The 13,297-nt window shown below is 36.3% G+C and overlaps 1 protein-coding gene across 1 annotated transcript in view; it reads left to right on the top strand.

Moving 5' to 3' along the window:
• LOC114027949 (cadherin-11) overlaps positions 1-10,278 on the top strand; it is a 210,847-nt gene extending 200,569 nt beyond the window's left edge. The window contains exons 12-13 of the mRNA XM_027842096.1: positions 7,337-7,588; positions 8,967-10,278. Of these exons, the coding sequence (XP_027697897.1) occupies positions 7,337-7,588; positions 8,967-9,463 (749 nt within the window). The 3' untranslated portion in view covers positions 9,464-10,278. The remainder of the gene's footprint in view (positions 1-7,336; positions 7,589-8,966) is intronic.
• Positions 10,279-13,297: the final 3,019 nt, after the last annotated feature.

Raw genomic sequence — 13,297 nt, 5'->3', positions numbered from 1 at the left:
TAAGCTGCTACTGGAACAAGAGTCATTCCAAGTTTTTGCAGATTCATAGAAGCTGTCAAATCATGCGTTCTATTGGCATAGCTTTTGAGACCTCAGGACCACCAGTATGACATAATAGGGCACAAAGAAGATATCAACTGAAGTCTATTCTTATATCCAGAAATAGTCATCCTCGAATGACTAACTGCACATATCTCTCTATCCTATAATACTCAAACTTTTTCTGCCCTTAATACTTTTCAGCCCTTTCTCTAAGACGATGATTTATATAGCACAGTAGTGGGGTAGAGCACAGACTTCTTTCTGTATTCTCTTGGCAGTTTTATTCTCCTCTATGATAATTTTAGCTCTTTTTTTCTCTCCTAAAGTTACAGTTAGACTCCTTGTCCACCCATGTTAAAGGGAAAAATCCTTTTTATCACATCATCAGCTTAGTGAAACTCATTAATGGGAATCATCCAGAAAACCAAGGGATATGTATATGCAGGGATGTAGATGTTGATGTCTCAGGTTTTCAAGGTCATGGTTTCTATTAAAATAATTGAGTGGAAAAGAGGTAATAACCAGATATAGAATTCTACTTTCTTTTCTGGTAGTTGATTTGGACAACTCAATTTTTATTTTATTTTATTTTATTTTATAGGCAATTGGGGTTAAGTGACTTGCCCAGGGTCACATAGCTAGTAAGTGTCAAGTGTTTGGTCTGAGGCTGGATTTGAACTCAGGTCCTCCTGACTTCAGGGCTGGTGCTCTATCCACTGTGCCACCTAGCTACCCCTAGACAACTCAGTTTTATAGTGTATATTTGCTTCATAGTAGCTTTTTGGTTTAGGAAAAATGTCAAGCATCTAAGCTGAATACCCAAAGGACCATTCAGTGCTTTATAAGAATAGAGATGTGATTTTTACTGAAGGAGATGCTCTTTTCCCCAGTATGGATCATAAGCCAATCATACCTTAATAGAGGTTTGTAGTAGTAGTCAATAATAGATGCTATGACCAAAAAAAATCTATCCCTTTGTGCTTTACTGTCTATGATCAGCATATTTCTGCTTAACTAGATGTGTCCCAGTCACATAATCAGTCCATTTCCATGTCCATAATTAAAGCCTCTCCATTTAGCAGGGCTTGCCAGGGCCTGTGGTATGCCAGATGGTCTTTAAGGACTCAGAGTCAACACTACAACAGAGTCAGTCATCAAAAAAGGTCCCAACTTAGCTAATCATTTCTCCTAACACAGTATTAGATGAAACAGAATTACAGTGAATAGTTAGTTCCAGTACTCAGAGCAGGAATTGGATTACAAATGGGGAAATAAGCGAAGGAGCCCTTAGAGGAGTTAATATCACTGGGACAGAAATAGGAGTTGAGGTTTTTGGTAGGTATCTGACCTGTATCCAGGATGAACAAGGTTTTGTAACATTGTGGTGGGATCTGTTTATAATACAGAACTGTTATTTTAGGGACAGGTTAGTGGCCATTTATTGGAGACCTGATTTGTTTTATGTTCCCATAAGTGACGTTGCTTTAGCTCTCAGTAGTATTGAAGTACAACCCTTCTCTTTCCCTCAGATTTATTTCAAATACTAATACTAATATATATAAAATAATCACTATTTTATATATGGGAAAACTGAGGCTCAAATAAACTAAATAATTTGTCAATGGTGGCATAGCTAGTAAACGGGATAGTTTGAATTTGAACCCAAGTCATTTCATTCCAAGTCCTTTTTCCTTCACCAGGTTACTTCTCTAATTCCTATCATCCCCAATTTTCTGGGTCCCATCACCTAGTCTGGTGTTTTTTTTTTCTATGCAGGTTATTCGAATTGTGATGTGCTTTTTCCACAGAGTGGCTGGTTTTAAATATATACATATATATGTGTATATATATATATATATATTTATATATATATATTTATATATATATATATACACACACACATATATATACATGAGAAGAATCTCCTAGGGCAATCAGCCTAGAAACTTAGATTTAGTATTTGTTTGTTTGTTTGTTTTCCCTGAAAGAACTACTCTCTATTGTGATCTAGATTGTGGGCATCATGATTTGTAAACTCTTTATTATTTTCTGTAGCTTAAACATTGAGATTCTACATATAATTGATATTTTCCTATGACAGGTATTTATCTTTATTCCCTCCCATCTTCACCCCCAAATTAAGAAAAATACTGTAATAAATACGTATAGTCAAATAAAACAAATTCTTATATCGGCCACATTCACAAAATATATACCTCATTTTGTTAGTTAGTCAATAAAGATTTCATTGTCTACTATATGCCAGTTACCTTGCTGATGATAGAAAAGAAAAAGACAGTCCCTGTTCTCAAGGAGCTCACCATCTAATGGGGGAAACAACAAGCAAACAAATAGGTATAAATAAGCTATGTACAGAATGGATAGGAAATACTTAGTGGAGAAAAGATATGAGAAATAAGAAGGATTGGGAAAGGTTTCCTAGAGAACATAGAATTTTAGCTGGGAATTGGAGTCAGGGAAATCAAGAGTCAGAGATGAGGGAAAGCCAGAGAACACAAGGGACAGCCAGAGAAAATGCCTATAGATGTGAGAGATTGAGTGTCTCAAATGAGATACTATTTGCAAAGTGAAATGCTAAAATGTTGTTTTGTTTTTTGTGTTTTTTTTTGGTATTGGCCTTTGCGAGGAAACTCCTGGTGATTCCCCCTCCTCTTTCCATGAAGATTATAGAAGGCTTTGCAGTTTGTGATTCACATATTTTGTTAAATGCTTGTAATAATTAAACACATTCTCATAGATGAGGAAACTGAGGACCATGGTACAAGAGTGAATAGGTAGGATCTAGGTAGGATAGTGAAACTGAGGATCATGGTAGGACAGTGGACAAAATGTCTTATTTGGAATTAGGAAGATCTGAGTTTGAATCCTGCCTCAAACTCTTACTAGTTGTGTGACCCTGGGCAAGTCAGTGATCCTCCCTCAGACTTATGTTCCTCATATGCAGAATGGGGTAATGATAACACTTACCTCATAGGGTTTTTTGTGAGGATCAAATGTGATAACATATGTAAAGCACTTTGCTAAACTTAAAACATCATTTAAATCTCCTACTCCTCCTCCTTCTTCTTTTTCTTCCTCACCTCCTCTTCCTCCCCTTTGTTTTCCTCCTTCCCTTTGTCCTCCTGTTCCCCTTTTTCCTCCTCTTCCTCCTCTTCCTCCATCATCATCATCTTATTATTATTATTATTATTATTATCATTATTATTATTTCAAAGCTTCCTAAGAGATGGAGATAGTAAACAGCAGAGCAGGAAAATGAATCCAGAACTTCTGATGCCAAATCCAGTGCTTTTTGAACTCGCCACCTGCCTCTTCTTCAAAATGAGAGGCAAATTCATCCAACCATTCATTCATCTATTCAAGCATCCATCCAGTAAACCAACTACTATATGCATGTTTTATCCTTATGTAGATTTGTATGATTCTTAAATTATTTGAAAAATCTATAAAATTATGCAATTCAAAGGAAGCATATGATACTGGCAAGTTTTAACAAACATGATTTCCACAGGGATTCATAAATTGGTATACTTTGGTTTGATAATAGTCTGGGCAATAACTGGTTGTGCAGACACATTTATGATTATTATTTACACAAAAGAAATGATGGGAAGATGCATGGAAATAAACTCACACCCATAGAATAGAGTAATGAAACATTCGCACATTTGTTACATGGGAGTGACAGCTCTTAAAACAACCTTGAGACCTGGATGGTGGAAGGTTACAATGAGAAAAAAAATGTGTTTACTTGGAAGAGTTTTTTAGCTGTAAAATACTATACAAATGTGAACTACAATTCCATGATTTTTATCAATGCAGAAATATCTGAGAAAGGACCCTAAATAGTGCAATATTTATCATAGTTATAAATAAGAGGCATTGATTTCTTTCAGAACTTACTCATCAGAACTATTCCATATCTTGAAGTTAACTATGAAGTCACTGGTCATAGTAATGGAGTCCAGAACTCTTTAAGGAAAGCAACTATGCCATATTTGTGCACAGCTAGCTGCACAAAGCATGGAATGCTAGGTCTGGAGTCAGGAAAGCCTGAGTAGAAATTCAGCCTCAGGCACTTAGTAGCTGTGTGACCCTTGATAAGTTACTTAACCTCTGTCTGCCTCAAATGTAAAATGGAAATAATAATAGCACCTATTTCCCAGGATTTCTGAAAAGATCAAATAAGATAATATGTATAGTGTTTAGCACAGTGCTTGGCACATAGTTAACATTTAATAAGTGTGTATGCCCATTCCCTCCCCCTTTTATTTGTAATTGAATGTCCACCAGCCTAACACATATTGGTCTATAACTTATGTAAATTAATGACATTATAAATGGATCGTCAGATGATGTAGAGAATATCTTTATTGCATCCCAGGCCAAACTACATAACCTATGATTATCTTGTCAACATTGATATTTTGTCATTCTCTGAATAAATGATTGAATGAATTAATTACTAAGTCAACCAATTAATGCATGAAGTAAATGAAAACCAAACCATAGCTCTCTTTATATTTGGGATATTCTTTAATATTTTTTATGTCTCATTCAATTTTGTTACATTTAGCAATATTAAAAACTAAAATTCTGTATAGAAAATTGTTAGTCATAGAATAGCCCATTAAGAGACTTTTTATTTTGCCTCTAAGAGGACTGAAGCTAAGACAACAGAAATGATTTACCCAAGGTCATTCAAGGAATTAATAACAAAGATAACTCTTTAAAAAATAATTAGTTTAATAGCCACCCTATGAGATAGGAAGTGCAGTTATTTACATTTTATATACAAAGAAATTGAAGTAAAGGGAAGTTAAAAAAAACTTGCCCCATATAGCTAATTAGTTTGAAAGCCAGGACTCCATTCCTGGGGTCTTACAATTGCCAGGTTAGTGCTCCATCAATCATATGTCATTTTATATATGTGGACAATGAGTCCCAGAGATGGGATATGTAGCAGTCATAGGAGCAGAAGGAAGCCTTTCCTACAGAACAATTAAAGCTCCTTGCTGAACGGAGGTCCTTCATAGGAAGTTGCAAAAGAGAAAATTTATCTTCCAAGTTTATTATAATATTAGCAACTGAAACACATAGCAGAACATCTCTCCCCATCATGAAAGAGCAGGAGGTTAAAGGAAGGTCACTAGGGTTGAATATTAAATACATTAACAGATAAGATTTCTTTACTGGATGTTTCTGCTTAATTAAAAATAGCTAACATTTATATAGTGCTTACTATATGCCAGGCACTGTGTTAAGCTGTTTACAATTGAGTATATAATTATTATCTCATTAATTCTTTTTTTTTGTATGAGAGAGGGTTCAATAAAGAGAAACGACTGAAATATAGAATAAAGACATCAATAAAATGCATTGAAATAACACATTTTATAGCACTTCACTAATATTAATAATAATAGTACTTTACATTTAAATGACACTTTGTATCGGGTACTATGATAATTACTTTGCAATTACTGTCTCATTTGATCCTCACAACCACTCTGGAACATAGTTGTTATTATCCCCATTTTACAGATAAGGTAACTCAAGTAACTCAAGGTTAGATTTGAACTGAGGTCTTCCTGATTCCAGGCCCAACACTCTAGCCACTGTGACTCTGCTGCTTTTTCAAAGCACTTTCCTCAAGTGCTTTGAAAGAAGTAGTGTAAGAATTATTGTCTCTACTCTGAAAGAGAAAAAGTGAGGCCTAGAAGAGTTAAGAGAGTAGCTCAAGGTCACACAGCTATAAGTAATGAAGCCAGGACAGGAATATAGGAGTTTCTTAGTCCATACTCAATTCTTCTTGTATGGTAGGCATCCTGCAAACAGAACCATGGTTTTAACCAGTATTTATATTGCTGCCTCCTTAAGAGTTGGCCCCAATGGTATGTTAATAATGAAAAGAAATATGGGGGGGGGGGGCAGCTAGGTGGCGCAGTGAATAGAGCACTGGCTGTGAAGTCAGGAGGGCCTGAGTTCAAATCCAGCCTCAGATCAAACACTTGATACTTACTAGCTGTGTGACCTTGGGCAAGTCACTTAACCCCAATTGCCTAAAATAACAACAACAATAATAATAATAATGAAAAGACACAGAATAAGGAAGGTTTTCAGCATGCCAGGTAAATATGGAGACTTTGGGGGGTGAAGGGTAATGAACAGGAAGCATAGTGGATAAGAAAATATGGACCAATTTGTACCAAAGAAGGAATACCCATATGGATAGAGCCAGGCATTCAATGGAACAGGTCTTGCATGGAGAAATTGTCATCATAACAAAGACCTGACTTTTCTTAGCACAAGTATATGCCCAGTACTATTCTGACGTGATACTGTCTGTTTAAGTGGGACAGGACAATATCCTACATTCAATGATTAAGGACACTGACATAAATTGAGGGACTCACACAGCAGGAATGATGATGTTAGACTGCCAATTAAACTGCTCAGGGAAATTCAATTTCTTGTGTTTGTACTAAGATTTAATTCAATTCCACAAATATTTACTAAGCATCTATGGGGTTCAGGGTCTGGATCAAATGGAAGTTTCAAAGAGTCAGATTTAGGGAAAAAAACAACAACAAAAAAAAGCCACCTCTAACAATTAGCACTATCTAAAAGTAGGATGGGACATCTTGAGAAGTAGCAAGATCTCCCTCATTAGAAATCTTCAAGAAAGGCTAAATGACCAACAGTCGGGCATTTTGTAGGAGGAGCATTTTGTCCCAGGTGAGTTAGATTGCATGTCCACAGAGGTCCCCTCCAGCTCTGAAATTCCATGATTCTGTCAAGAGATTTGTGTAGGGGATGGGGAGTGAGGGAGGTGATTCAGAATGTAGAAAGGCAACAGTCCTTTGTCCTCTTGTCCTAGGTGAGTTAAGGAGGAGAAGGCATTAAATACTCCTAAATTACTAGAATCTAAAAGAGGAGAATATAAGAAAGTGCTATGTGAGCTTTAACTAGAGAACCAAGGAGGGCTTTCTGGAGGATTTGGAACTGGAATTATCCTTTAATTGATGGTTGCCTTGGAACATTGATAGATGAAACAGACACCAGGGAATCAGAGAATGTGTTGCAATCTTAGTATGCCAAACAGGCTCAGTCATTCTTAGATACTTAGATTAAGAAACAAGTGAGGAAGATTTGGGGAGTTAACCCCTACAAGGAGAAGAGTGACCTCCTATCTTTCTTCCTGAATCCTAAAGAGTTGTTGTTGGCAGTCAAAGGGACTCAAACAAACTGAGAGTTCGCTTTTTCCTTACAGACAACACTGCCGGTGTTTATGTCAAACGTGGGGGTTTCAGCCGGCAGAAGCAAGACCTATACCTGCTACCAATCGTGATCAGTGACGGGGGCATACCTCCCATGAGCAGCACCAACACCCTGACAATCAAGGTCTGCGGATGTGATGTGAATGGGGCATTGCTGTCCTGCAACGCTGAGGCCTATGTCCTCAATGCCGGACTCAGCACAGGAGCTTTAGTTGCCATCTTGGCCTGCATTGTGATTTTGCTGGGTAAGCTATGTCCTTCATTATGTGTCTTGGTTGATTTATTCTTGACTAAGTATGGGAGATTAATTTTAAGATCCATGACTTTCAGCCATAATGTGCAGGTGGTTCAAATATTTAGGTTGTCTGATACGAGCTAAGTCACTGTGCCCTGATATACTTTAACCTATTCAGTAAAAGGTAACCAGGGAAATGAAAGAATCAGAGATCATGAAATAATGCAAAAACTGATTAAAGGAACTGGAGATGTTTAGCCTGAAGAAAAGATTTAGTAGGGTATGATTACTGACCTCAAGTATTTCAAGGGTTATCATGTGGCAGAGAGATTAAGCTTGTTCCCTTTCACTTTATGGAGGAACATATATTATGGAAGATTTTAGTCAGAAGGAAAGAAAGAGTCCTCCCAATTCAGTACCCCAAAACGAAATGGGCTGCCTTGGGACAGCCTTAACTCCAACTTTCTCTTTCTTAAAGAAATGACCTAAAATTCCCTAAAAGTTCATGAAGACCTAGAGAGCTGGAAGGGACCTTTGAACCCAAAATGTTAATTAAAATATCAAACATTTACAAAGACCCATAAGATTTTTAGAGCACCCTCCTCACAACAAAACAGAGAGATAAGTAGAGAAGTATTCCTGTCTTCATTTCACAGATGAGAAAAAAATTAGGCGTAGAGGGTTCACTCTATCATATGTGACTCACCTGATGTCACACACAAGAACTGAACACAGCTTTTTTTTGACTCCATTAAATTTTCATTCAACTATCAATTGCCTTACCCCTCTTGGTGTTAGAATATAGAACATCAATGCTTCATCCATTCACTTCTTCCTCTTGTAGAATTAAAGTTGGAAAATAGCTCAATATAGCCACTTTCTAGTCTAATCACTTCACCTCATAGATGAGGAAACTGTCAAGTGTGCTACAGTATAAGAAAGGTCTTTCTAATAATTAAGAATGTCTTAGTCACAAAGGAATAATGAATTTTTTTCTAAAGAACTAAGATCAAATAATCAATCAAGCAACTGACTAAGGATTTATTTTATTCCAGACATTATAATGGGGATTCAATTAAAACAAAAAGAAGCAAAACCAATCTCTGTCCTCAAGAAGATTATATTCTAATGAGAAGAGATAGCATATATAAATCAAAACAGATAAGATAAATGCAGAGCAGATGAAAGATAACTTTGAAACTACATCTTCAGAATTGTTCATTAAAACTGTATAACAGAGAGTCTAGATGCCCCTAACCTAACCTTTCTCCCTTTAATTCACTCAGTGGTACAGTAGAGGGTACAAATGTGTGGGAGACATGTAAAGGAAATTGAGAACATAAGAAACAATTACTCTAGCTTCACATCTTCTTTATCTTTCTCTGTAGTTATTGTCGTGTTATTTGTGACCCTGAGAAGGCAAAAGAAAGAACCACTAATTGTCTTTGAGGAAGAAGATGTGCGAGAGAACATCATTACTTATGATGATGAAGGTGGTGGAGAAGAAGATACCGAGGCTTTTGATATCGCAACCCTCCAAAACCCTGATGGGATTAATGGATTTATCCCACGTAAAGATATCAAGCCGGAGTACCAGTATATGCCCAGACCCGGCCTTCGACCAGCTCCCAATAGTGTCGATGTCGACGATTTCATCAACACGAGGATACAGGAGGCTGACAATGACCCAACGGCTCCCCCTTATGACTCTATCCAGATCTACGGCTATGAAGGGCGGGGCTCGGTGGCTGGCTCTCTCAGCTCCTTAGAGTCAGCGACAACAGATTCTGATTTGGACTACGATTATCTACAAAACTGGGGACCTCGTTTTAAGAAACTAGCAGACTTGTATGGTTCCAAAGACACTTTTGATGATGATTCTTAACAATAAAGATACAAATTTGGCCTTAAGAACTGTGTCCAATATTCTGAAGACCCCGGAAGAAATGTAAACAGGTATTTTTTTAAAATCAAGGAAAGGCTCATTTAGAATGGCAGCATTTTACAGAGAGGATCACTTTAATAAAAACGAGGACCTCCCAGTGGTAAATACTGTGAAGTACCTTTTCTCCCAAAAGGCAAATATGGAAGTTGGTTATCGACTTCACTCAAGAGAAACCACTTGCCGTGCAAAATATTTAAGGGAAGAAAAATGTTAACAGTGGACTTAACAATGAAGGGATTTTTTTTTTCTGTGTTATGGACATCTAAATCTTTTAAGTCAAAGAAGCTTCCACAAAATTAAAAAGGACAACAGTTCTGAGCTGTAATTTCGCCTTAAAACTATGGACACTCTGTACGTAGTGCATTCTTAAACTTGAAATATATAATATTCAGCCAGCTTAAACCCATATGATGTATGTACAATACAATGTACAATTATTGTCTCTTGAGCATCAAACTTGTTACTGCTAATTCTTGTAAATCTTTTTGCTTATACTTTCATCTTAAACTAATACGTGCCAGATATAACTCTGTCTTGTTGCAGTGGGAGGCGCCCTATTTCTATGTCATTTTTAATGTATCTATTTGTACAATTTTAAAGCTCTTATTTTAGTATACATACAGATTTCAGTATTCTGACATGTAAGAAATGTTACAGCATCACACTTATATTTTATGAACATTGTACTGTTGCTTTAATATGTGCTTCAATATAAGAAGCAACCTTTGAAATAAAAAAAATGATTCTTTTTTTAATCCTTGTTTTCAATTCTTAAGCATTTAAAAGCAGCCCCGTGTTTCTAATGTCCCATTTATAGTTCTAATGGACAATTGTGACCTTTTAATGGCCCTATTTATTATCTGTTTGAAATTTGTCTGTTGCCTTGTTAAGTGTTTATTTAAAAAGCAAATACATTTTACAAATGTTTTTCGAAAAGATTCTGTAATGTCTTGTGAATAATTTGTACCCTCTCAGTAGAAGATGTGACTTCTCTCAGAGCACAGATCTTAGGAGGAGATGATGCTCTGGACTGAGGGTTGTTTCTCATTTTACAATATATGTTATGTAATGTGCATTTATATTCTCTCTTAGTACTTCCATGATTATGTGATAATAAGGCAACGAAGGTCCCATAATCTCCCACGTTTGTGGTGGAGGCTTCATTGTCTTGAATGAACTCTTCTGATATACCAGAGCAATTTTAAGTTTTACCCCATGTGATTAAGAGAGTCCCTCACAATGTTCCACCTGACCATTAGTTTATCTGCATATTAATTACGACTCTAGCATTTCAAGATATTTTTGTTTTCCTGCTGTAAAATGACTTCATTTTTGAATAACCAGACATTTAAATTTTTAATGAAAGAGAGTGATTTGCTTCAGATTTGCTATTTTGAGCATTTTTAATTGAATGAAAGTATCTATGGCTTGTTTTTTTTATACATATATTTTATTTTGAGATGGGGCAAGGGGGTATGGGACTGGGATAGGTTCAATGTATCAGCTCAGCTCTGTATACGTATCTGCAGTCTGCTGAAACATTATATAGCTTCTTGGACTGTATAGCTCCTCGCTGATGCATTATCTGCTCTGGAAAATCAGACAGGAAAGATTTCAATGGAGCTTGAAGTATGGCACTTTGAGAAGATGCTACAATCCTTACTCTCATGACCTCTGTGCCATAGGTATCATGCTCCTCATTTGCAGTGAGAGATAACCTAGGTTATATTCCAAATGACAACTAGAGCAATAACCAGTGTGTGTGTGGTAAGGTTGACTTGAAAGAGGTTGCACTAGATGACCTCTTAGGTCACACCAACGTGGAGATTTTAGGATTCTATAATTAGCAATAGTAGGGGAAAGGTAATATCAACATAGCACATAGTTTTTCTTTATTTCGTCCCAGGAACAGGAAAAGTGGCCTATCTAGGATGATAGGCAATGCTTAGAATTTCTTTCTTTCTCTCTTTTTCTCTCTCTTTAAATTATATAATGTTATTCCATGTGCTTTGCTGGAACAACTTTCCATTTAGTAACTTTTAGTTCAAAATTGAGACACAAACACAGATAATCACTTTCAAAGCATTCCTACGAGCTCCTCGCTCACATTGACCACTTTGGATTCAAATCAGAATTTTAAAGGAGATGTCAATGGAACCAAATCCCCACATATGGTGAACTCAGAGTCCTCCATTTTACTAACAGATTGTCTTTTCTCTAGGTTCATGATTTTACCAGTTGAGTTAATTTTTTTCTATATTTTAATAATCCAAAGAATATTTTGCTAGATTTGCACAGTTCTCCACTTGAATTTGAAACAATGGAAATAGGCAAAAAAAAATACAGAAATCATACTTACATGAGAACACAAGTACAAGTAATCCCATTGTAAAGGTTGATGTCAAATGACACCATTGGGACTGTATTAGGGATAGAATTGATCACTTCATTTTCTACATGTTTATGTTCAACTTAAAAAGGGACACTGTCCACTATTTTTTAAGAGTTATAAATGGTTGGGTTTGGAGGACTTTTTTGTTGTTTTTGTTTAGTTTGGTTTTGGTTTTAGTCTCTGTTGTTTGTAGAACCCTCTTAGAAGCTTGGAAATAAAATTTCTTTCCCTAATTAATTTGTCATTTTTCATTTGGCACATGGGTTTGGGAATGGAGTGTAAATGAGCATGGGGTGTCTTCATCATTCCTGTAGTCTTGTACTAATCCAGCTCCCATCTACCAATCATTTGACTGTTTCTAAAGTGTTTTCCTTACCAAGAAAGGCTGAGAGGTAGTTTGGTACATGTCAGTATTTCCATTTTGCAGGTGAGGAAGCTGGGGCAAAAAGTTAAAGACTTATGCAACCAGTAAATGGTTATTCTGGAAGTCAAATATTTTGACTAAAAATCCTATATATTTTTTTTCTAAAACCTTCTCTTTCCAGGTCACTAAACTCCTAAATTTCCAAGGTTTACATCTTACCTATACTTTAGTCACCCAAGGTCTGATCCTTGTTGTGTCACCCATGGTAACCCATGCATGTGCTATATCCATGATTCAGATTTCTTATGTCCTTCTCTGTGATCATAATCTATTATTTCATCCTAACCAATCCTTCCCTCATAAAACTCATCATTGTCTTCATCTTGATCCACATCTTCCCCATCATCTTTTCTTTCCCCAGTCTACTTTGGTTTCACTTTACTACCTTCATTGTCTAGCCCTAATCAGTTAATCACTTCCTGTATTTTAACCTTGAATTTGTTCCACCTTCATCTTCTTGCTAGTCACACTCTAATTCAGAAATTAGAGTCTAGAACTGATTACTTAGCATTCCTTTTACTCCTCTTTCATTGACTCTTACTTTTTGAAGCAGCTGTTCAAAGATTTCATGTCTCCACTACCATCTTCTCTCTCTGAAGGTGACCTTACCACTTATTTTATCAAGAAAATTGAGGCCATCTGTTATGAGCCCCCTTAGCTTTATTCTATACCTCAAAACTCATATAATACCTCATTTTCTCCTCTTTTGAGTCTCTGAGGAAAAGGTCCATATTCCTTTCTTTTCCATATGTTCTTCCATCCTATCCCACCCCTCCAGGAGATTGATTCCTCAATTATTCCTTCTTTTTTTTTTATCTTCAAATAGTCCTCAACTACTGGTCCATTTTCTGCTGTCTTACAAACATGTATTTCCTAGAAAGAAAGAAAGAAAGAAAGAAAGAAAGAAAGAAAGAAAGAAAGAAAGAAAGAAAGAAAGAAAGAAAGAAAGAAAGAAAGA

The sequence above is a fragment of the Vombatus ursinus genome, unplaced genomic scaffold (assembly GCF_900497805.2).
Source record: "Vombatus ursinus unplaced genomic scaffold, bare-nosed wombat genome assembly UNPS02014864.1, whole genome shotgun sequence".
Classification (NCBI taxonomy): Eukaryota; Metazoa; Chordata; class Mammalia; order Diprotodontia; family Vombatidae; genus Vombatus; species Vombatus ursinus.
Note: the sequence above shows the minus strand (reverse complement) of the source record. Positions and strands in the feature narration are given on the sequence as shown.